We start from the raw sequence: 24,181 nt of genomic DNA on the forward strand, positions 1-24,181 counted from the left end.
CTCCGGTCCAGTTTAAGAACCCATTATGGCCCTCGAGTCAAAAAGTTTGCCCACCCCTGGTCTCGGTCATTTTTGTTTTTTACTGAAGTAATCTATACACACACAGGAAATCTCCAAAAGTAGTACCTGCTTCCCTATTATTTTAAGATTTAGGCTTTATTCTGGGTTCTAGGTAAATGAAAATACATGGTTTTATTTCTAGATACCAGGAAATAGATGCTCTAGTAAAACCTAGAATACTTGAGAGAAGAAAGACATAGATGAGGATATAAGCTAAAGAGGAGAGATGTAGAGAAAATGATGAGAAAGCATGGAGAGGTGGTATCTGAGAACAGTATGTATCTTCCTAGAAGCAAAGACAATAATTGTGTTAATTCAGCAGATACTTTTGAGTACCCTGTGAGATGGAGGAGAGGGACACAGATATGATGGGGGTGTGAGACAAGAAAAGTGACAGCGTGGCATGGGAGGGAAGTGCCATGGCTGTGTCATGCACAAGGTGGTTTAGTGGGAAGACAGAAAGGCACCTGGCTCAGACTGCTGTGTGCAGACAGGCCCCCTGATTGAGGCTGACTCTACTTGAGAGGAGGCCTAAGAATGAATAAGGGTTATCCAGGTAAAGTAAGTGAGGAGAAAGAATTGAAGAATTATTTCCCCCAATTTTGGAATGGGACTGAGTCTAAATCAAAGAACGCTTGAAATGAGCATTGACTCTAGGTAGGTCCCACATGAGTAAACTGTGGTCGGTGCTGGAAATGATTTCTGGCTCCCGGGGCATCTCCTTCATCTGACCTTTCTGGACAAATGCAGACCATTTTGGTTTTGTAGCGTCTCCACACAGATCTCCAGAATTTCATTCAAATCCCCAAATGTTTGTTTTTTTGGAAGATGACAGTGGAGGTAACGTTTAACATGACTATTTGCTTCTGAGCATATTTGAATTGAATACCATTTGAGACTATTATAGAAAGTTTGTGTTTAGCAAACTTTAGAAGTACCCTTGAATAGAAATATTGATCACAGGCATGATTTCTAAAGCAGGGAGATTTCTTCCCCCGCCCGTGCCCTTCCCCCGCTTTTATTGAATTTATTGGGATGACACTGGTCAACAAATCATATAGGTTTCAGGTGCACAGTTCCACAACACACATCTGCACACTACATGGTGTGTCCACCAGCCCCCTCACCCCCCATACTCTCCTTCACTGCCACTCCCACACCCTGCTCTGGCACCCCCACATTGTTGTCCCTGTAGCAGGGAGCTTTCTAATGGTCTCATTGTTCTACATTAGGGATCAGTAAACTTTTTCTGTAGAGGGCCAGAGAATAAATACAGGGTGGGGCAAAAGTAGGTTTATACTTGTTTGAATGGAAAATAATACAATAATTATGAAATAATACAAGAATAAATTCTGTTTCACATACTCACAACTATAAACCTACTTTGCCCCACCCTGTATTTTAGACTTTGCATGTCATATAATTTCTGTCACAGCTACTCAACTCTGCTGCTATAGCATGAAAGTAGCCAAAGACAATAAGTCAACAAAAGTGCATGACTATGTCCCAATAAAACTTTATTTATTAAAACAGGGCAGATTTGGCCTGTGAACTGCAGTTTGTCAAACCCTGCTCTAGAGAACAACCAGCCAACTCTCAGGGATTGTTGACTTTCATTTAAAGCTCCATTGCATTAAAGTGTGCCTTTTTTTTTTTTTTTTTTGTCCTGGCCTAGGTTTAAAGACTCAGACTTGGGATTATGGGTTCCCTCTACCTCCTGGCTCTTCACTATAAAATAAGCTTAGTCAGTTTTCATTATTAACACATTACACTCATTTCAGCCTTTGCCCTTTCGTTCTCATACTGAACTTATCTAAATCCTATCTTAAAGGTCAAGCTTACAGTCACATCTTTTCAAAGCCTATCTCAACTTGTCTGGCCCTTAATGATCATCCTTTCTTCTTATCTTTAGCAGTATTATTTCTATTACTGAAGTCTTATCTTGTATTATGAATTCATATTTGTATGTGCACATCCTATCTCTCCCACTAGACCAGTGGTTCTCAACCTTCCTAATGCCGCGACCCTTTAATACAGTTCCTCATGTTGTGGTGACCCCCAACCATAAAATTATTTTTGTTGCTACTTCATAACTGTAATTTTGCTACTGTTATGAATCGTAATGTAAATATCTGATATGCAGGATGTATTTTCATTGTTACAAATTGAACATAATTAAAACATAGTGATTAATCACAAAAACAATATGTAATTATATATGTGTTTTCCGATGATCTTAGGCGACCCCTGTGAAAGGGTCGTTTGACCCCCCAAAGTGGTTGCGACCCACAGGTTGAGAACTGCTGCACTGGACCATAAGCCCTCACAGATCTGACCATGATTTATGCCCATTTGTTTCCTTGTTCTCAGCCAGTGACCTAGACCAGATTAGACACTTAGATGGCTGCTGCTGCTGCTGAAATTACTGAGAGGGGCTCCTATTTAAGGCAGCTTTGTTAGAAAATGAAAACAAAAATCTTAAGACATCTTATCTCTGGAATATTGTTTTTTACCAAACAAAAAAGCTTATTAGGAATAAATTTACACTTTGTGATGATCTTTAGATTATAAATGTAAACCAAAGAGTGTTTGACCAATTCTTGTTTCAATTCTTTTTTCATGTAAATAAGCATTTGTCTTATATAGTTATAATGAATGGAAATCGTCCCTTAAAAATCCAGGTGCAAGAGATCACCCTTTTGACTCAAGACAAGTGTGTAGGTACTTCTAGATATGAGGTATATTGATGTTCCTAGGATATTTAAAATTAGGTTAGAGAAAATGCATAGCAGTGCTCAAGTGAGTAGATGCAGCTTTCAGAGAACATAGCTTACTCACTGATGCTAAACATGCCTGAGGCCTTTATTTATGCCAGTTCACATGCTGCTCCTTCTGCCCCATGAATACTATGTTTACTTGTACCTGAATTACTACTGCAAATATTTACTTTTTTTTTTTCCTATTTTTTTTTCCTGTAAAAGAATTTTGGTGGTGGTGGTAAGGGGAATAGGAGGAGATGGAAGGTAAAAGGGGTACTCAGAGGCATTTCCCCAAGATTGAACATTTAACTATACATACTAATATTACTTCCTTGCTGCTGATAACATTGTGATCTAGTTCCATTTCAATAGTCAGTTGCTATGTGGAAGGGGCAGACTTGTCCAGCATTAAAAAAGAATTTAAAGAAATTTCACAGTTTTATGTGAAATTTAGGATGACATCCTAAACCCAGAGTCTTCTTACTGGCATTATATTAACTTTTCTTCTTGTCATGTCAGTCTTTGATCCTTTGAGTGTTGTTTTTTTTTCATATCTAGAATCAAGGACACCCTTCCCTTTTTAGTACTAAGACTGTGATTTATTACAAATTACAGAATATTATTATTAGTGTATTAAAACCATATAAACATAGCATCTTACTTTTAATTAAGTGTCATGATCAATTTCATTCAGGAAATTAAAATCTGTTTGTAGTACATAATTAATGACAGTATTTCATGCAGTACTATGTAGTTAGGTTAAGGGACAGATAACCTTGGGTTCCATGAGGCTCATATAGCCTTGGGTTTAATGGTCCAGTCCTACCCCTAATTCACCTTGTGATCCTGAGTAATTTAATCTTGCCTTCTGTAAGGTAGTGGCGATATATATCTGATAGAATTTTGTGAGGATTACATGAAATAATGTATATGAATGAAATGATCAGCACAGGGACCACTCATAGTAAACTCTCAATAAATGGTAACAGGTGGTGGGTGAAGATATATGCTCTGAGAGAGCTTATTTAAAAGAGGCTTAAGTATTTATTTAGAACATATAAATAATTATAATAAACTAGAGGCCCGGTACACAAAAATTCGTGCACTGGCTGGGGGTCCCGCAGCCCATCCTGCCCCCTCTTACAGTTCAAGAGTCCTCAGGGGATGTCCTATTGATAGTTTAGGCCCACTCCCCACGGGCCTAAGCCGCAGTCTGATCTCCCTCTACGAGAGGTGACCGGCTGATCAGGGGAAGGCACCGCCCCCATCACCCCACCATGGCTGCCTGCCCTCGGCCCTCACAGCTGCTTTGGCTTTGTCAGGAAGGACGTTTCCTGTCCAGTCTAATTAGCATATTATGCTTTTATTATTATAGATAGCAGGAAAGTACTAAAACAGGAATAAAGTACTTTGGAAATTCAGGAGGGAGAGGTCACATTCTTTTGGTATCATAAAGCTGGTATTTGAAATGGTTTTTAAGGATGGGATGAGAGAGACTGGAGGAATACAAGGATATGAGGGAAGGGCATCTACATGAAGGATACTCCATAAACAAGTATATGTAGGTATACAAGTTTATGGCAAGTTCAAGGAACAAGGAATGATTTAGTTGGCTAATTGCTGTAGGGGATGCAGTGAGAGAAGGCTTAAAAGTTTGGCTATGCCAGGCCTTAAATGTCAGCATGAAGAGTCTGGTCTGGATTCAATAGGTAATGGATGGAGAGCACAGTACTATGGAAATAGGCTGATGGGTACTACATGTTTTGGTAGCTTGATTTGAAATCCATTATATAGGATGTAGAGGAACTTTTTTTCAAACATCTTCTTCAAGGATAGTTATTCCCTGGATTCCTGAAAGCTTAAAATCACACATGACTCACCTCTTTGAACGAGGTAGTCCTGTTGGTCAGGGTCATTGGTTCTGGCTCCATGACGGCTCTGCATTTCCATCAAGGACTCCCTGCTGGGATTAAAAGCAATACTCTATGTGATGTTCTAAAATCCTGAAACATGACAACATTAAGCACACATTCAGTAGAAATATGAGAAAAAAAAGAGCTGAACTGTATACAATGCCAAGGTGCATAGAAACCAGGAAACCAGAACTTAAGACTAACTTGAGTTGGAAATATTATTGGTACTAGGACATGATGTAGTAAAAGTAAATAACAATTAAGATTTTTAAAAAAATCAATTAGGAAATAACCAAATAGTCAATTAGTAAGGGAATGTATTAGAAAAAAGTGGCATACTTCTAACGAAACACTACAGTGCAATTAAACAGAATTAATTAAATCTGCACATATTTACACAATTCAAAAAATCACAATGTTATGTAAAGCAAGTTGCAAAACAATATTTGTAGTGATCATTTTGTACCTTAAGCATAGAGAAATTAGTATTATATTAAGATATTATATAGATATGTATATATGTAAAAATATAAAACATGGGAATGCTACCCACAAAATTCCAGGCAGTATGGGGAAAGGGAGAGAGAAATATAATGCAGGCTGGGGAACAACAAGACTTCAATCTCATCTGCAATAAAAATATACTTTTTTTTTTAATAAAAAGAAAAAACATACTTGAAGCAAATAAAAGAAATATGAGTAACTGTCAATTCTGGATGGGATTCATATTGGTGTGTATTTTGATCTCTGTATTTTTATTTTTCTATATATTTCAATTTTTTCTCAAAATGAAAATGTAAAGGACAGAAGTAACTTAGCAGTATTTCTTTTAAGATATATTACAGATTTATTTAAAGTGTTAGGACTATTTCATCTATAACAATGGCAAGATATGACTTTGAAACTCAATGTCATGTTTTTACAGCTAATCTAAAAGCAAGGACCGTGATCAGGTTTCCACAAAACACTACCAAGTCTTGTAAGTCAAACTAAGCATAGGCACCCAACGTGAAGTGCAGCCAGAGATTCTTATAGCTCAGATTAGGAACCGTCTTTGATATGCTCTAAGTCTTCCCCTCACCTTACCTGCCTCCATCTTCAAAAACATTATTTTCTTTCAGCAAAATTGTCAGCTGCAATGCCAGTTGCTCCTTTTCTTCATGAATCTTCTCTCTTGCTGCTCTTTCAGCATGAAAGTCCGAGCAGTAAACCTCCATCTGTTAGAGGAAGAAAGAGACAGCAGTTACTATCTAGATGAGGTGGATTCTCTGTAGCTCACCTGTTGAGGTGAACAGGCATTGCTGCAGCTGTGGTATGTCTATGACAGGTACATGTTCCTGCTAGAAACAAATACAGTGACCAGGACTTTCCAACTACCTTCAAGTAAAAGACACAAGTTGTGTATGTGTGTGCACTTTAAACAATTAGGACTCAGCAATTACATTGATAGAGATGGTTTAAGTACTGTATATAGCATCAATTCAGTAAAATTCTTTGGTCTCTTTTTAAAAAATAATATTCAGGATTAGCTTAACATAGTACTAGTAAATGGTTTATTTACTTTGTCAAGTATATTTATGAAGGCTGGCCTTAAGTTAAATTTAAAATAATAAATAGATGCTATTGAATTCTAAACACATGTAAAGTCCTATGTTGACTATCTTATTTTAGTTTATCAAAAATCCTGGGAATGTAAAATTGCTATGCTCATTTCATATTACAAGTTCAATAGCTCTTAATCTTTGGGAGATTATTTAAGAGGTCAAGCCAGCATTTGAACTCAGATTGAAGCCCATAAACCATGGACTCTTCCATATACCACATCACTTCCCATAGAGGGAGGCAGCCTCCAAGGTGGCGCCAGTGATCCCCACCTGTTGGTATTCATGACCTCGTGTATTCCCCTCCCACAATGAATAGGGCTAACCTGTGTAACCTCTAGGATACTGCAGAAGTGATGGTGTGTGGCTTCTGAGACTAGGTCATAAAAGTCACTATGGCTTCTGCCTTGTTCTCTCCTGGATCACTTGCTCTGGGGGAAACTAGCTGCCATCGTGAAGTGCTCTAGTAGCCATATAGAGAGGCCCACAGGTGAGGAACTGAGGCTTTCCACACACAGCCAGGTGAGTGAAACATCTTGGAAATGGATCTTCCTTCTTGAGTGCAGCCTCATAAACCCTAAGCCAGAATCACCCTGCTAAGCTGCTCCTGGATTCCTGGCCCACAGAAAGTGTGTGAGATAAAAAGTGCTTATTGTTTTAGCTGCTAAGTTTGGAGAGCAATTTGTTATCTAGAAACAGATAAATATTATATCATGATAGCAATTTCTTAAGTTATAAAATTATAAAGTAAAAATGAACTACTTAATAGTGAATTGAGCATTATTTTAATACCAGTTTTTAACTTGCTATATTTAAAATTAGGGGGTTTTTATTTTCAAATTTAGGGGTTCTAGAATATAAATTTAAATCTATTACTTTTAAAAGTAAAATTAATAAAATTTTAAATATTCCATCACAATTGTAGTTCAAAAAGAAAGTATGTAAATAAAGAGATCTTTGAAGGGAGTTCCTGCCATTTGCGAGTAATCCAAAATTTTATGTTATCATTGATGGATCCTGGGCTTTTTTAAGTCAGACCTAAATTTGAGTTAAGAGTCTTCAATTCAGCTCTGACCGGTTTGGCTCAGCGGATGGAGCATCGGCCTGCGGACTGAGGGGTCCCAGGTTCGGTTCCGGTCAAGGGCATGTACCTGGGTTGTGGGCATATATCCCCAGTGGGGGGCATGCAGGAGGCAGCTGAATCGATGTTTCTCTCTCGTCGATGTTTCTGGTTCTGTATCCCTCTCCCTCTCCCTTCCTCCCTGTAAAAAATCAATAAAATGTATTAAAAAAAAAAAGAGTCTTCAATTCAGATTTGAGCCACTAAGAACTGGGTCTTTGTTTTGTCCATTCCTATATCCCCAGCTCAAAAAGAGACTTGTTGAGTAAATGAACAAGAATATTCATCAAAACAAAACAAATGTCTGTGTGTAGAATGTGGCAGAAGTACGTGACTACAGTATCATGAGGTGCCCAAACAAAGAAAACACTATAAAGATCTCAGGTTGAGATTCTGTTCCTATAGAAATAAAATTAAAGCCCTAAGTCCATTCAACATTGTTATATTAAAAACTAGACACCCGGTGCATGAAATCTGTGCACGGGTGCGGTCCCTAGGCCTGGCCGGTGATCGAAGTGTGAGCATCTGGTGTGGAAGGGCAGGTCCCAGCTGATCTCTGGGCCCTGAGCCGCCAGGCCCCTGCGTGCCCCCCTCTGCCTGAGTCACGGTGCCTGAGTCCCCATGCGGAGATGGGATGAGCGCGGCCAGACCCTATGGGCCCCGGCACAGCATGGGCCTCTGGGCCACCCAGAGGCCCTGCACGGAAGCCGGGCGGGCACCGTGCTCTCTCCCAGCTGGCCTTGAAGACCAGTTCCTGCGCGAACCCATGGGGAGCCCGACCGGCCCCTGCGGTCCTGGCAGCTGTGGCCTGGCTTACCCAGAAGAGGCCGTGCGGGGTACGGGCCGGTCTCCTTGCGGGCACCTGGCACCTGAGCATGGGGGCTTCCCTGCCACACGAGCCCTGCCATCCCGGGGGAGGGTAGAGGGGGAGTGAGAGCGAGCTCAGCAGATACCCCATATTCTCACTGCACCTCTGTCCCCATCAGCTCCGTCCACAGGTAGCCGGCGAGAGGTCACAGTGCGTCACCGCATCCTGCCATGGTCCGTGCTGCCCCCTGGTGGTCAGTGCATGTCATAGCTAGTGGTCAAACTCCCAGTTGAACTCCCAGTCAAGGGGACAATTTGCATATTAGTCAGTCAGTCAAAGACAAGTATCACATGGTCGCACTCATATCTAAGTAACAAAATAAACTGATGAACAGAGTGAATTCAGAGACATGGAAGCATGGAACAGAGTGTGGAATCTCAGAAGGAAGGTGGGGGAGGGTGGGTGGGTGGGAGGTAATCAAGCAAAGACCTTGTATGCATGTATGCATAGCCCATGGACACAGACAATAGGGCGCTGAAGGCCTGGGGTGGGGGTGGGGCTGGAGGGGGTCAATGGGGGGAAAAGGGGGGACTTATGTAATGTTTTCAACATGAAAGAATTATTAAACAAAAATTTTTTTTTCATTAAAGAAGAACCACTCAGTACGTGCACACTCTATGAACCTGCAATTCCATTCCTAGTTATGTAGCCAACAGAAAAAAATGTACAGGTAAACAAAGAGACATGCACAAGAATGTCAGTAACATTAATCACCATTCTGCAAACTGGAAATAATTCAACTATCAACTGTAGAATGGATAACTTCATTGAGCTCTACACTTAAAAGTTTGGTGCACTTTCCACATGTGATATACTTCAATTAAAAATTTTTAAAAAATATTAATGGAAATAATATAAAATAAAAAAAGTCCTATTTGAGAATGTAAGTAGGGTTGGCTTCACTCAGCTTACCTGCGCCCTAAGAACTGTCATGGTTTCCAGGTCCTCCTCCTGCTTGGCGATGGTCTGCTTCATCTCATCCATTTGAAGCTGCTTGGAAGCCAGCGCCTTCTCTGCCAGTTCCAGTTTTTCATTTAGCTCCTGTAGCACCACTTTATCCACTTTTTCTGACTGTAAAAGACAAGTTTATTCTAGAAATGGTTTTCAAACAATTCAGTCTATTTTAGTAGAAGATTATCTAACAGTTTATTTTTTTTAAGTGATTGGCTCTACACGGTTTTGTTAATTAGCAATGATAACTTACTTGGAAAGTTATATTCATTTAACTTATGACTTACAAATAATAATTATCTAATTTAAAACAATAAAAAAGAAGACACTAAAATAAGGGAAATTATAATTCATTTCAGTGAGGTTGTAACTTGCTAATATTGCTACTTTTTCATTCACATTACTCTTACTTTGTAAAGTCGGTGGAAAGATGAAAAATGTTTACATTAAAAATGTATACCCTAGCCCTAGCCAGTTTGGCTCAGTGGATAGAGCATCGGCTTGTGGACTGAAGGGTCCCGGTTCGATTCTAGTCAAGGACACATGCCCAGGTTGTGGGCTTGATCACCAGTAGGGGGCATGCAGGAGGCATTCAATGAATGATTCTCTCTCATCATCGATGTTTCTATCTCTTCCTCTTCTTTCCTCTCTGAAATCAATAAAAATATATTTTAAAAAATGTAATAGGTCCTAGAGAGGAACAATAACCTATTAAAAAATAAATGAAAAATAAAAAAGTGTATTCATAAAGATATAAGCTCAAAGACTCCATCTAAGTCAAAGCTTCCATCATCTTTATTTATTCCAGCTTTACTGAGGTAAAATGGGCAAATAAAATTATAAAATTATAAGATATTTAAAATGTACAATGTGATGATTTGATATGTGTATACATTGTGAAAGGACTCCTCCCATTAGGTTATTTAACACATTTGTAACCTCACATATCTATCCATGGTGTTAAAATGATCACATCATGCTGGGCATTATTACTAATTTAAGTTGCAGCCCAATAAGTCCAGGGTCTTAGGTTCACTGATAGCAGACAAGCTAGCCTTATAATAGCTCCATTCAGTAGATGTCCTCTCCAGCCCCAGCCAGCAATCTCACTATGCACTACTCACAGAGGAGCCCATGCTCTCAGCTCTCCTATAAACCCACCCATTCTGAGAAATGCTAGTTTACTCCCTGACGATAGGACATTTGCACCAGTTTGTACAAAAAGCACATTATACAGGCATACCTCATTTTATTGCACTTGGCTTTATTGTGCTTTGCAGATACTGTGTTTATTACAAATTTGCCCTCCACCAGCAAAGTGATTAAACTTGCTACAGGCTCAGATGACAGTTAGCATTTTTTATCAATAAAGTATTTTTTAAATTAAGGTATGTAGATTTTTTAGACATAAAGCTATTGTACACTTAATAAACTATAGTGTAGTGAAACATAATTTTTATACACCCTCAGAAACCAAAAAATTCAAGTGACTTCCTTTATTGCAGTGGTCTGGAAGTGAACCTGTAATATCTCTGAGGTATGCTTGTACATACATGGAACATCAGAAGTTATAAGCACTTAGACACAAGAAATCCTATCCTATATAATAAAAGCCATATATGCAAATCGACCAAACAGCGGAACGACCGGTCGCTATGATGCGCACTGACCACCAGGGGGCAGATGCTTAATGCAGGAGCTGCCCCCTGGTGGTCAGTGCGCTTCCACAGGGGGAGCGCTGCTCAGCCAGAAGTCGGGCTCATGGTTGGCAAGCGCAATCAGGCGGTAATGAGCGAGGGGTCTCGGATTGCGAGAGCCCCAGACTGCGAGAGGGATTTCTGACTGCTGGCTATCCCCGGAGGGGTCCCGGACTACAAGAGTACCCAGGCCAGGCTGAGGGACTCCCCTCTGCCCCCAGTGCATGAATCTTGTGCACCAGGCCTCTAGTCAATTATAAACTGAAAAACAACCTTTGAAACCAGATTTAGTTAAAGATCAATGCAACTACTTTACATATAAAGTGTTCAATAGTTTCCATCCCTTACTAGGCTATCAAAGTATTTTTTTCTATGAGTACCTCTTTCCGTTTTAATTCTTCAACTGTTTTCAATGCATTACTGAATTCTTGAAGAAGTTTGTTGTGTGTCAACTGTAGAGTGGCTAATTTGGACCTGTTTAAAAAGAAATTGAGAAATGGAATCTTGGGGAAAAATATCATGGAAACTTACAGTCTTGCCTCTCAACCTTCTGAACACTCAAGGAGCAAAATCTTTTCTCCTACTTAAAGAAAAAAGGTTTTTATTGATTTTTTTTTTTTTTAAATAGAGAGAAACATTGATTGTGTTGTCTGGGACCAATCCCACAACCTGGCCATGTGCCCTGACTGGGAATCAAATCGGCGACCTTCCAGTGTATGGGACAATGCTCAACCAACTGAACCACACCAGCCAGGGCTCTTTTCTCTTACTTTTACCATCCCACCACCTACAAGCATTTTCTTACTCTCAAAGAAAACAGTTTTTTCCAAAAAATCAAAATAAGATTACAAGTAATTTTTATGTTTGTTATAAAACTTAAAAAATTTTATCTCCTCAGAAAAGTCTCCTAGCACTCCTTTAAATAAAAGAAAAAAATGTAAATGTATTTTCAAATCCTAATTTCAATCTGTATAAAAAAGCTATTCTATCTTCTTTGTGCAAGTAGCCATTCAATCACAGCATACTCACTTTTCCTCTTCTGTTTTTGCTTGCTCCATTTTGATATCTGATCGCATGCTTTCCACTTGTAGCTCTAACTTTTTGTTATTATAAACAAGCTCTTGCTTTTCATTCAGCTCTGATGAGGTTGTAGAATTTTTCCTTTCAAGGGCCTGACATCTAAGAAAGATAAAAATAACATGAAGATATACAAGGCTCCTTCATTTTCTGTGGTTTTTAAACAAATCCAAAGATTATGTAGCAAATATAAAGAATTTTGGGATTGCGTTTTTCAAGGATTTAATAGTACAAAATAAAATATTCTATCCTCCTTCTTGACTAGAAGCAAGTAGTTTTTCTGAACCCCTATGCCTACACATAAAAAAATGTACATATTTTTGAACCCTTATGCCTAACATAAGAAAGCACAGATATAAGATCACACAAACTACTGCCCACTTGTAATAATTAAGTAGTCATGCAAATATATTTTTGTTTTTTAGTCACAGACCAGAGTAGTAAATTGCCTGAAGATGCCTCTCATATGGTGATCCATGGCTATCTTTTGTATTTTAAAAAGTGATGGGTTCTGTTAAGCAAAAAGACTATGACTTCTGACAAAGATTCAACAGGGGAAAAGCAAATACCCTAAGTTCTCTTAACGATCAAAAAAAAGAATTTCAATATAATAATAGCAAATATGAATCAGTGATAATTATGTGCAAGGCATCAATGCCAAGCATGTTAAACATGATCTCAATACACTATGACATAGGAATTATGACACAAATTTTACAAATAATAAAACTGAGGCTCAGGTTAAATAAATAACTTGCCCAATGTTAATACCACAAATAAATTGTAGATCCATATTTCAACCTAAGGTCTGTTTGGCGAAATTCTTAGCTATAACTGCCATGTTGGAAATTACAGCCTTGGAAAATGTAACTCGAAGCAAACATGTTTGTATGCTATGCTGGGGCTGGGAATATGTTTGCCTACTAAGCCAAAAGAACAACATCAACTTAACTTTTTTAAATTGTGGGGGTGATGGTAACCTCTTACATCAAGAGAAACCAGCAAATGCAAAATTCTCAATTTATATGTTAGCATTTATAATTATTTGAAAAAAAAATTTTCTAAGTAAATCTCACTTAAGTTCTTGATATTTGCAGCTTTCTTTTATGTTTGTTCACATGTCAGCTAATGTAAGTCACAAAAGATCCACTTCACTGCTTTTTACAGGTCCTCAGATAGGCTAGCATGCTTAACAAATGTCCCCAAACAGCAGAATCGGAGTCCCCAAGCCCCTTTCCCCCACATCACTATAAGTGTTTCATGTTTATATATTAACCTGAACATTAGTGTTTTCTGAATTCATATTTTAATTAGATCTCTATTTTTGTTTTGGTCAGTAACACGGTAACAAAACTGTTTTCATACAGTAATATATTATATAAAAATGTACATTTTATGAAGGAAGATAAAATTCATCTCTCATTCTTACTTTTCTTGAAGTCTCTTCTTCATTAGCTCAGCTTCACTGAGTTTCATATGAGCCTCCTGAAGCTCCTTAAACAGAGCTGTCACCTGAAGGTTCAAGGCTTCCACTTCACTTCCAACCTGTCGTACAGAAAATCCCAAACATAATTTGCATCACAGATTAAAAGCACCTCTTTGTGGGGAAACAGTGTGAACCATTAGTGTCCAGTTAAGACTGACTGGTGATAGGATTAAACTTTTGACAATGAATGCCCCAAGTATCTTGTATAAAAAAAAAAGTTATGGATACAACTGTTACCTCTAGAGTAGTAATAGATCAATTGGGATGCACTTGTGATAATAACTTTGCCATAATCAAAATTAATCCTGATCATAGTTCCGGGGATCATAGATCAGAGTGGTGTCAAAGCATAATCTAATTTATTCAGTTAGCAACTCAAACCCATATTCCTGTCAGGCTTATGTTTCTAGTAAACTCAACTCTTTTCTCTGTACCACTTTTCTCCTGGAAGCTCTAGAATTGTTGTCAGTGACTTTTATGGTGCCTTGGAAGTCTCAGTACTTCTTTATCTATTATTGGTTATCAAATAGTTTTAGTGAACTGGGGACTATTACTCACGGGTTGTCCCTTAACCTCAGTTTTTTAAATGTTCTCCATTTTCTAGAAAGTAGAGGGTCTTTCAATATATATTTGTTAAATAAATGAATTAGCTAAATTGTATGGGTTATTGTAGCTCTTTTCTTTTATTTCTTTTTTTTCCTTTGTAATACAGCTTGATATCTGGTATTGAGATCCCACCTACTTTGTTCTTTCTCAGGATCGTTGCAGCTATTCGGGGTCTTTTTTAATTCCAGATGAATTTTTGGAGAGTTCGTTCTAGGCCTGTGAAATATGCCGTTGATATTTTAATGGGAAGTGTGCTGAATTTATAGATTGCTTTGGGTAGTATGGACATTTTAATGATGTTGATGCTACCAATCCAAGAACATGGTATGTTCTTCCATCTGTTTATGTCTTCCTCTATCTCTTTTCTCAAAGTCCTATAGTTTTCTAAGTAGAGGTCTTTTACCTCCTTAGTTAGGTTTATTCCTAGGTAGCTTAATTTTTTTGGTGCAATGGTAAATGGGATTGTTTTTTTAGTCTCTCTTTCTGTAAGTTCACTATTGGTATATAGAAATGCCATAGATTTCTTGGCATTAATTTTGTATCCTGATACATTGCCGAATTCATTTATTAAGTCTAATAGTTTTTTGATGGAGTCTTTAGGGTTTTTTATGTATAATAGCAAGTCATCTGCAAATAAGGACAGTTTTACTTCTTCTTTTCCAATTTGGATGCTTTTTATTTCTTATTCTTGTCTAATTGCAATGGCTAATACTTCCAGTACTATATCGAAGGACAGTTTTACTTCTTCTTTTCCAATTTGGATGCTTTTTATTTCTTATTCTTGTCTAATTGCAATGGCTAATACTTCCAGTACTATATCGAAGATGAGTGGTGAGAGTGGGCACCCCTGTCTTGTTCCTGTTCTTAGGGGGAAATGGTGTTAGTTTTTGTCCATTGAGTATGATGTTGACTGTGGGTTTGTCATATATGGCTTTTATTATGTTGAGGTATGATCCTTCTATTCCCACCTTGCTGAGAGTTTTCATCAAAAATGGGTGTTGGATTTTGTCAAATGCTTTTTCTGCATCAATTGATATGACTATGTGGTTTTTTTCTTTCAATTTGTGTATGTGATGTATCACGTTTATTGATTTTCAGATATTGTACCATCCTTACATCCCTGGGATAAATCCTATGGTGTATGATCTTTCTGATGTACTGCTGGATCTGATTTGCTAAGATTTTGTTGAGGATTTTGGCATCTATGTTCATGAGAGATATTGGCCTGTAATTCGCTTTCATTGTGTTGTCTTTACCTGGTTTTGGTATTAGGGTGATGCTGGCTTCATAAAATGAGCTTGGAAGTGTTCCTTCCTCTTGGATTTTTTGTAGTAGTCTGAGGAGGATAGGTTTTAGTTCTTCCTTGAATGTTTGGTAAAACCCCCTGTGAAGCCGTCTGGTCCTGGGCTTTTGTTTGCTGGAAGCTTTTTGATGACTGCTTCAATTTCTTCCATAGTTATTGGCCTGTTGAGATTTTTAGATTCTTCCTGATTAAGTTTTGGAATGTTGTATTTTTCTAGGAATATGTCCATTTCCTCCAGGTTGTCTAATTTGTTGGAGTAGAGTTGTCCATAGTATTGTTTAACAATAATGTGTATTTCTGTGGGGTCTGTTGTTATTTCGCCTCTATCGTTTCTGATTTCGTTTATTTGGGTCCTTTCTCTTTGCTTCTTGGTGAGCCTGGCTAAAGATTCATCAATCTTGTTTATCCTTTCAAAGAACCAGCTCTTGGTTTCATTGATTTTATGTATTGTTTTTTGGTCTCTATGTCATTTATTTCTGCTCTAATCTTTATTACCCCCTTCCTTCTGCTCACTCTGGGCTTTTCTTGTTGCTCTCTTTAAATTCTTTGAGTTTTAGAGTTAGATGATTCACTATCATTTTTTCTTGTTTTTTTTTTTTTTGAGATAGGCCTGTAGAGCTATAAACTTCCCTCTCAGGATTGCTTTCATTGTGTCCCATAGGTTTTGGATTGTTGTGTTTTCATTGTCATTAGTTTCCAAGATGTTTTTAATTTCTTCTTTGATCTCACTGGTAACCCAATCAATATTTAATAACATGCTATTCAGCTTCCAAGTGTTTGAGTATTTTGGGTTGTTTTTATTGTAGTTTATTTCTAATATTATGCCATTGTGGTCTGAGAAGATGCCTGATATCATTCCAATCTTCTTGAATTTGGGGAGACTTTGTTTGTGACCCAATAGGTGGTCTATTTTTGAAAATGTCCCATGAGCCCTTGAGAAGAATGTATATTCCTTGGCTTTGGGGTGAAGTGTTCTGAAGATGTCAATTAATTCCATCTGATCTAGTGAGTCATTTAGGATTGCTGTTTCTTTGCTGATTGTTTGTCTAGAGGATTTATCCAGTGATGTCAGTGGTGTATTAAAGTCCCCTACTATGATTGTATTGTTGTCGATCTCTCCTTTGATATCTTTCAGGAGTTTTTTTTATGTATTTGGATGCTCCTGCATTGGGTACATATATGTTTATCAGGGTTATATCTTCTTGTTGTATTGATCCCTTTAGTATTATGAAGTGGCCTTCCTTATCTCTTGTTATGGCCTTCACTTTGAGGTCTATTTTGTCCGATATAAGTATTGCTACCCCAGCTTTTATTTCATTTCCATTTGCCTGCAAGATACTTTTCCATCCCTTCACTTTCAGTCTCTGTGAGTCCCTTCTTCTGAGGTGGGTCTCCTGTAGACAGCAAATGTATGGGTCATGGTTTTTTATCCATTCAGCCACTCGATGTCTTTTGGTTGGAGCATTTAGTCCATTTACGTTTAAAGTTATTATTGAAAGGTACTTGTTTGTAGCCATTTCTTTTTTTGTGTGGCTGTTTTCTTCCTTAGCTTTTTATTTCTTCTTTTTACACCAGTCCCTTTAGCATTTCTTGCATTGCTGGCTTGGTTGTGATAAACTCCCTTAGCCTTTTTTTGTCTGTGAAGCTTATTTCCCCTTCAATTTGGAATGATAGCCTTGCTGGATAGAGTATTCTTGGATTCAGTCCTTTGCATCACTTTGTAAATTTCTGTCCATTCTTTTCTGGCCTGATGTGTTTCTGTTGAGAAATCATTTGATAATCTAATGGCCAATCCCTTGAATGTAACTCTCCGTCTCTCTCTTGCAGCCTTTAAGATTCTCTCTTTGTCCTGAACATTTGCCATGGTAATTATGATGTGTCTTGGTGTGGGTCTTTTCAGGTTCACCTTGTTTGGGACTCTCTGTGCTTGTGTGATTTTTTTCTTCCCCACCTCTGGGAAGTTTTCTGATATTATTTCTTCAAATAGGTTTTGTAATCCTTGTTCCTCTTTTGCTTGTTCTGGCACGCCTATTATTCATATGTTGTTTTGTTTCATGTTGTCCCATAGCTCCCTTAGGCTCTCCTCCTGTCTTTTAATTTTTTTCTCCAATTGCTGTTCAGTTTGAGTGTGTTTTGTTTCCCTGTCTTCTAATTCGCTAATTCGGTCCTCCACTTCTCCTAGTCTACTGTTGAAACTTTCAATGGTGTTTTTTATTGCAGCTATATCATTCTTCATTTCCTCTTGGTTCTTACATAATTTATTGATTTTTTCATCTGTTTCTTCTTGCTTCTTGCATAAGTTGTTGATTTTTTCCTCCATCCGGTTTATGCACTCTAGGACCCTTAATCTGAATTCTTTTTCTGTCATGTTGCATGCCTCTGTATCACTTAGCTGCTTTTCTGGCGAGTCCTCCTTTTCTTTCCTTTGGGGTTTCTTTGTCTACCCATGTTTGATCGTACTGCCATATCTAGATGTTGAGTCGTTCAGTGGCTGCTCATTGGGTGGTAGTGGCTCCTTGGGCTGCAGTTGCTCCTCGGGGCGGTTGTGGTAGCAGCTGTTCCTCAGTTAGTAGCAGCTCCTCTGATGGGTGCTGTTCACAGTTGTGGTGGCTCCTCTGGCTGGTGGGGGGAGACTTCACCGGTTATTGTGGCTCTTACAACTTCCTGGCTTCATCAACTTTCCCTAGGTTTAAGACTGTTTTCAGACTCCAAGATAGTCAATGAGTTGCCATTAAACAATGAACTTTTCTCATTGAAACTATTTTACTCAAACCAGTAGTGGGATAGAGCCAATATCTTTCACTTCTATTCAAGTTTCTGAGCCATATCCTCAAATGATCTTATTATAAAGTAGTCAACATTCTTTCTCATTTACCAGGCCTTTTCTCTTAGGAATTCAGGAGAGAAAATCAGACAAGAAGAGGAAGAAGAGTGATTTCCTAAAATCACTAGGTTAGGAATACATCTCACTACAATTTACAATGAATGAAATTCAAATCAGGACAAGGAACTATGACAGAAGAAAATATTCAATGTTAAAATTATTTCTAAATTTCTAAAGCTATAACACATCACAAGATTTGACTCCAGGTTCTTTACTACTCTTATGTTCATTATGGGTGTGAGAACAATCTTACAAATATAGTACCCACAGTTTCTGTGTCTTTCTTCTCTTCTTCCTCTTTTTCTGTGTTCCCCTCTGTCTGGGTCTCCATCTCCGAACGATCATTGGCTTTCTTTTCAAAATCAGAAATTCTAAAAATTTACAGAATATAGAGAAATTACTTAATCTTTGATTTCAAAAGGAATAACAATTGTAGAAGCACCAAAAAGAACACTGTTCAAATTTTGGATAAAGGATCAGGGGTTTTAAAAATCTCTTTGCATTCAATGTATTAGTTTTGGTTTAGCTTTCATCCTAAAATTGGCTAGAACTGAATTAAGAGATGAATGCACACAGAGGTAAAAGGTATAATTCATCCTGAAGACTGAAAAACACTGCCTCTTTTCATGTCACTGACATAAACACCAATATTTTAAAAATTTGTGTGTATACACATGTGCATGCTTCTGTGTTACATGAGTGTGTGTGTCCTTTATAAGAATTCAGCAGAGAAGGAAAGACTTTTCTTGTTGGACCCATCTAAGTTTACAAGTCCCTAAAAACAAACAAATGTAAGAACATTCTTCCACTGAATCAGAATCAATGAAAGCCCCAATAAAAATGAAAGAGACTTGTGGTTAAAGATGGTAGATTGAATATATGCAATTTTCCCCCTACCCCAAATGACTTAAAAAGCCATATACTACAAGAACAAAGAGAAAGGAAGAAGAAGAAAAAATAAGATTTGGGAAGCACAGATGTGAGTGGGAACTCACTTGGCAGCCCCAAAAGTCTGGATCTGAAGCCAACAGAGCCAAGATGTAACTCAATTTGAACCCAAAAGGCTCAGGGGTTGGTGACAACAGGTACCTCTGGGTAAAGAAAGGGTATGTTTACTAGTAAGAAGGACTAGAAGATAGCAAAATAAAGGGGCCCTTCATTAGTCAGAGTTGAGGGCTAGGGTTTCCTTCTGAAAACCAGGGAGCTTACACACAGAGTACTGAGAACCTCAGTCTTCTATTAATCTCAAGAATCCTGGCATCTAGAAAAGTACCCTCCAGGCAGGAAACTGGAAGTTTCCTCTGGAGTATGTGACCAGGAGGATTGAAAAGATTTAATGTTTCTAACATGGGGTTCCCTAAGGAAATCTCCAAGCCAGATCTCCCTACACGTGACACAGTTAGCTTCTAATTCCCCCTCTTATATTTGATCAGACAGCAAGATTACCAGACACTTGAGGAAAATATTAAATGGAAACAGAAAAAAGTATATGACAACAAATGCAATTTACTTAAATTAGAATATGCTGGAGTGGGGGTTGGAACTTCCAAAGAACTATCATTAATATCCTTAAAGACACAGGAAACATTACAACCAAAACAAAATGCAACATTATAAAAAAGGAACATTCAAAGGACCCCACCCTCCCTCCAAAAAGAAAGATGAAAGTTGATCAAATGTATCAGAAAGGAGAAGAAAGAGAGAAAGAAGAAGAACAGAGTTAAGGAAATTAGAAGATTTGTCCCATTCATAATGAGTAGTGTAGAGAGAACAGAAAAAAAAATGAGGATCAGAGATTATACCTAAATTAATTCAAGACAATTTTTCAAGAACTGAAGGACACAAGTTTGCAAAATGAAAGCCCAAGTGTCCAGAATAAGTGCATGAAAAAGAGGCTCACTCCAAAGCACATGAGAAATTCCATCCCAGAAGATTAAGAATTAAATTATAATGGCTTTCTTAGCAGTAATATCAGAAGCTATAATACAATGAAGTAATGCATTCAAAATTAAGGAAAATTATGTCCAGCATAGAATTTTATATCTAGCCAAACTATCCATAAAGTATGAAGATAGATTTTCAGATATGCAGATCTTAGAAAATATACTCCCCATATATTTTCTTAGTAAATTAGAGATGTCATGAGCCCTATTTGAAAAGAAGTTTTTTTTAAGATTAAGAAAAACATTGGATTCAGGGAACAGGTGATCCAACACAGGAGAGTGGAAGGAATTCCACAGGAAGATGGGAAAGGGAGATTCCAAGATAACTGAAATACAGCAGGTCCTAGAAAGCAAACAGGCCAGACACCAGGAAAAAAGTCATCAAGAAGAAACTACTACTGGATAGTACTAACATGTTTGAATGTAACTGACAGATTTCCCCATTTGGAAAGGGGGAAAATAAGCAAAAATTTGAAAGGTAAATATGCAGAGAGGTTAAAAAAAAAATACACACACACACACACACACACACATACATAAACACAGAAGGAAAGCTGATCAAGACATAGAGCACAGCTTAACTGAGAACTGTGTGTATGTGCATAATAAAAACACTGATTCGTGATTTAACTAAGTTTCAATGTATTATAATCAATTTCAGAGTTGGACTAGGAGGGGAAGAAGGGTCCAGAAGCATGTGTGTGGTGGTGATAATGGGGGTGAAAGACAGTTAAATCTTCATTCTTTACAGTGGGAGGTCAACAGATTATGTTTAATATAGGGGGGAAATTTTAAGTAGCCATTTAAGCCTGATATATGAAAGTAAATATCAAATGAACCAGGTAAATATGTTGAAAATGGTTGTGTGGGAAGCAGGAAAAGGAAGCAAGGGGTTTGGTCAAGGAGCTGCTATTTTCCCATAAGAAACTATGTAACAACCAAGTCTTTATATGAATGCAAAACTGATTTTTATAAAGGAACTTAATGGTAATAAAAAATAAAACAAACAATAATGGTATCTGTTGCAAATTGCCAAACCTAATTGGTGCACAGACACTGTTCCCAGCTAAGCAAATAAGTGGATTAAGATCCAATTGGGGCAGGGTTAAAGGAGAGCCTCTACTATTCTGTGAGCAACAAACCAAACTGAGTTGGGGTTTCAGACAATTTGCTCATATGGTTGCAAAGACAGACAGAAAATCCCGGATTGGAGAGGGCTCCCCTGAGGGCTCCCAGATTGGAGAGGGTGCAGGTCGGGTTGAGGGACCCCCACACTCCCCAGTGCACGAATGTCATACACCAGGCCTCTAATATGTATATATATATATACACACACACATATATATATACATACACACACACACACGTAATGAAAAATCAGGGTGTATAATTAGCACACTCCTAAGTTTGCTTTTTGTTGTTGTTAATCCTCGCCAAAGATATTTTTCTATTGCTTTTAAGAGAGAGTGGAAGGGAGGGAGGGTGTGTGTGTGTGTGTGGCGGGGGAGAGAGCAGGAGGGAGAGAGAGAGAAACATAGATATGGGAGAGACAATCAACTGGTTGCTTCCCGTACATACCCTTGACGAGGAATCGAACCTGGGACCCTTTGGTGTATGGGCTGACACTCTAACCCAGTGATGGTGAACCTTTGAGCTTGGTGTGTCAGCATTTTGAAAAACCCTAACTTAACTCTGGTGCCATGTCACATATAGAAACTTTTTGATATTTGCAACCATAGTAAAACAAAGACTTATATTTTTGATATTTATTTTATATATTTAAATGCCATTTAACAAAGAAAAATCAACCCAAAAAATGAGTTCACGTGTCACCTCTGACACGCGTGTCATAGGTTTGCCATCACTGCTCTAACCACTAAGCTACACTGACCAGGGCCTAAGTTTATACTTTTATTATTAAAGCTAATCATGTTGTCTAAGTAAGGATGAATTTCTGGCTACACTTGACACTTAGAATGGTGTACAGAACCTAGGAGAGGAAACATGCCTGAAATAAACTAACACACTGATTACTCATAACTATTAAAGCACTAGAGGCCCAGTGCATGAAATTAGTGCACGGGTAGGATCTCTAGGCCTGGCTGGAGATCAGGGCCAATCTGCAGGGCGACTGGCAGGGCAATTGAGGGAGCCCCCAGTGGCACCCGCCTTGGCGGCCTGGGTCCTGCGGGCTGGGGGAAGCTCCTGTGTTGAGTGTCTGCCCCCTGCTGGTCAGTGAGTGTCATCATGACTGATTGTTCCACCGGTCATTCCACCGTTCGGTTGATTTGCATATTAGGCTTTTATTATATAGGACTAGAGGCCCGGTGCACGGTTTCTTGCACTGGCGGGGATGGGCCCACTGTGGGAGCGCCGTTCATCCTGGTCAGCCGAGTTGTGCTCCCACTGTGAGAGCACACTGACCACCAGGGGGCAGCTCCTGTGTCGAGCATCTGCCCCCTGGTGGTCAGTATGTGTCATAGTGACTGGTCAACCAGTTGTTCTGGTCATCTGCCATTCGGTTGCTGGGCTTTTATTATATAGGATAATATTTTACCTTTAAAATCAGCTGTAATAAGATGGCAGAGTAGATAAATGCAGTACTCACATCCTCCCACAACCACATCAAAATTACAATCAAATTACAGAATAACTATCATTCAGAACTGCATGAAATCTAGAAGTCCTATAATTAAGGATATAAAGAAGCCACACTGAGACTGGTAGGAGGGATGGAATGCAGAATTGGCTGGTCCCACTCCCACATGCGGCAGATAAAAATCAGGAGGGATAGCTAGGCTCCAGAGGTCCCTTGTGAGGGTGAGGGGTGCCAGCCCCACATCAGGCCCTCCAGCTCAGGATTTCAGTGCCAGGAAGAGAAGTCTCACGTAACATCTGGCTGTAAAAACCAGCAGACTCACTCACTCTGAGCTCCAGTGCTGGGGCAGTAGCTCAAGGCACAGGGACATATGGGGAGGAACTGAAGTGTCTGGTATCAGGGCAAGAGCTGGAGGGGCAGCTTTTTCCAAGGCATAAGTACTGATAAAGGCTACTGCTTCTTTTTTGAGCCCTCCCTACACAGAGCCAGCAGGCAGGCACCATATCTGAGTCTCCATCACCGATGAGTAGTTATCATATTTAATGGTGAAAGTCTAAAAGCTTTCCCCCTAAGATTAGGAACAAGACAAGGATGTCTCTCCACTTTTATTTAACACTAGTGACTCAGTGCATGGATTTGTGCACATTGAAAGAAAATTAATTAGAAGAAAGATTTGTGCGGTAATTACGTTACTGCAAAAAATTACGTGTCAAAATAGTATATATAATACTAGAGGCCTGATGTGCAAAATTTGTGCAAGAGCAGGCCTTCCTTCCCCTAGCTGCCGGCACCAGCTTCCCTCTGACACCCGGGACCCGGGCTTCCCTCCGGATGCTGGCAGGCACCCAGGACCCAGGCTTCCCTTGCAGCTCCAGCTTCATCCGAAAGGTCGTCTGGTCTAATTAGCATATTACGCTTTTATTATTATAGATTGTACTGGAAGTTCTAGCCACTGCCATCAGGCAAGAAGAAAATATCCTGGTTGGTAAGGAAGAAGCAAAACTATATTTGTAGATGACATGATCTTGTATGTAGAAAATATTAAGGAACTCATTAAAAATTATTAATGCTAATAAGTGTGTTCAGCAAAGTTGCAGGCTACAAGATCAATATACAAAAATAAGATGTATTTCTATAACTAGCAATGAATAATCCAAAAATTAAATTAAGAAAACACCAAATTAAGCACCAAAACACTAGAATGTATGGGAATAAATTTTGAAAAAGTAGTGTAAGACCTGTTCTATGCTGAAAACTATAACACATCACTGAAAGAGATTAAAGATGACCTAAATACCCCATGTCCATGAATCA

At 38.6% G+C, this 24,181-nt stretch overlaps 1 protein-coding gene across 1 annotated transcript in view; it reads right to left on the minus strand.

The window, feature by feature from the left end:
* Nucleotides 1–24,181, minus strand: part of OPTN (optineurin) — a 49,303-nt gene that overhangs the window by 2,230 nt on the left and 22,892 nt on the right. The window contains exons 7-13 of the mRNA XM_081094859.1: nucleotides 18,594–18,696; nucleotides 13,476–13,591; nucleotides 11,999–12,148; nucleotides 11,350–11,443; nucleotides 9,234–9,392; nucleotides 5,819–5,949; nucleotides 4,700–4,782 (exon numbers count right to left, since the gene is read on the minus strand). Of these exons, the coding sequence (XP_080950985.1) occupies nucleotides 4,700–4,782; nucleotides 5,819–5,949; nucleotides 9,234–9,392; nucleotides 11,350–11,443; nucleotides 11,999–12,148; nucleotides 13,476–13,591; nucleotides 18,594–18,696 (836 nt within the window). The remainder of the gene's footprint in view (nucleotides 1–4,699; nucleotides 4,783–5,818; nucleotides 5,950–9,233; nucleotides 9,393–11,349; nucleotides 11,444–11,998; nucleotides 12,149–13,475; nucleotides 13,592–18,593; nucleotides 18,697–24,181) is intronic.

This window comes from Myotis nattereri (genome assembly GCF_964212035.1).
Source record: "Myotis nattereri genome assembly, chromosome: 1".
Lineage (NCBI taxonomy): Eukaryota > Metazoa > Chordata > Mammalia > Chiroptera > Vespertilionidae > Myotis > Myotis nattereri.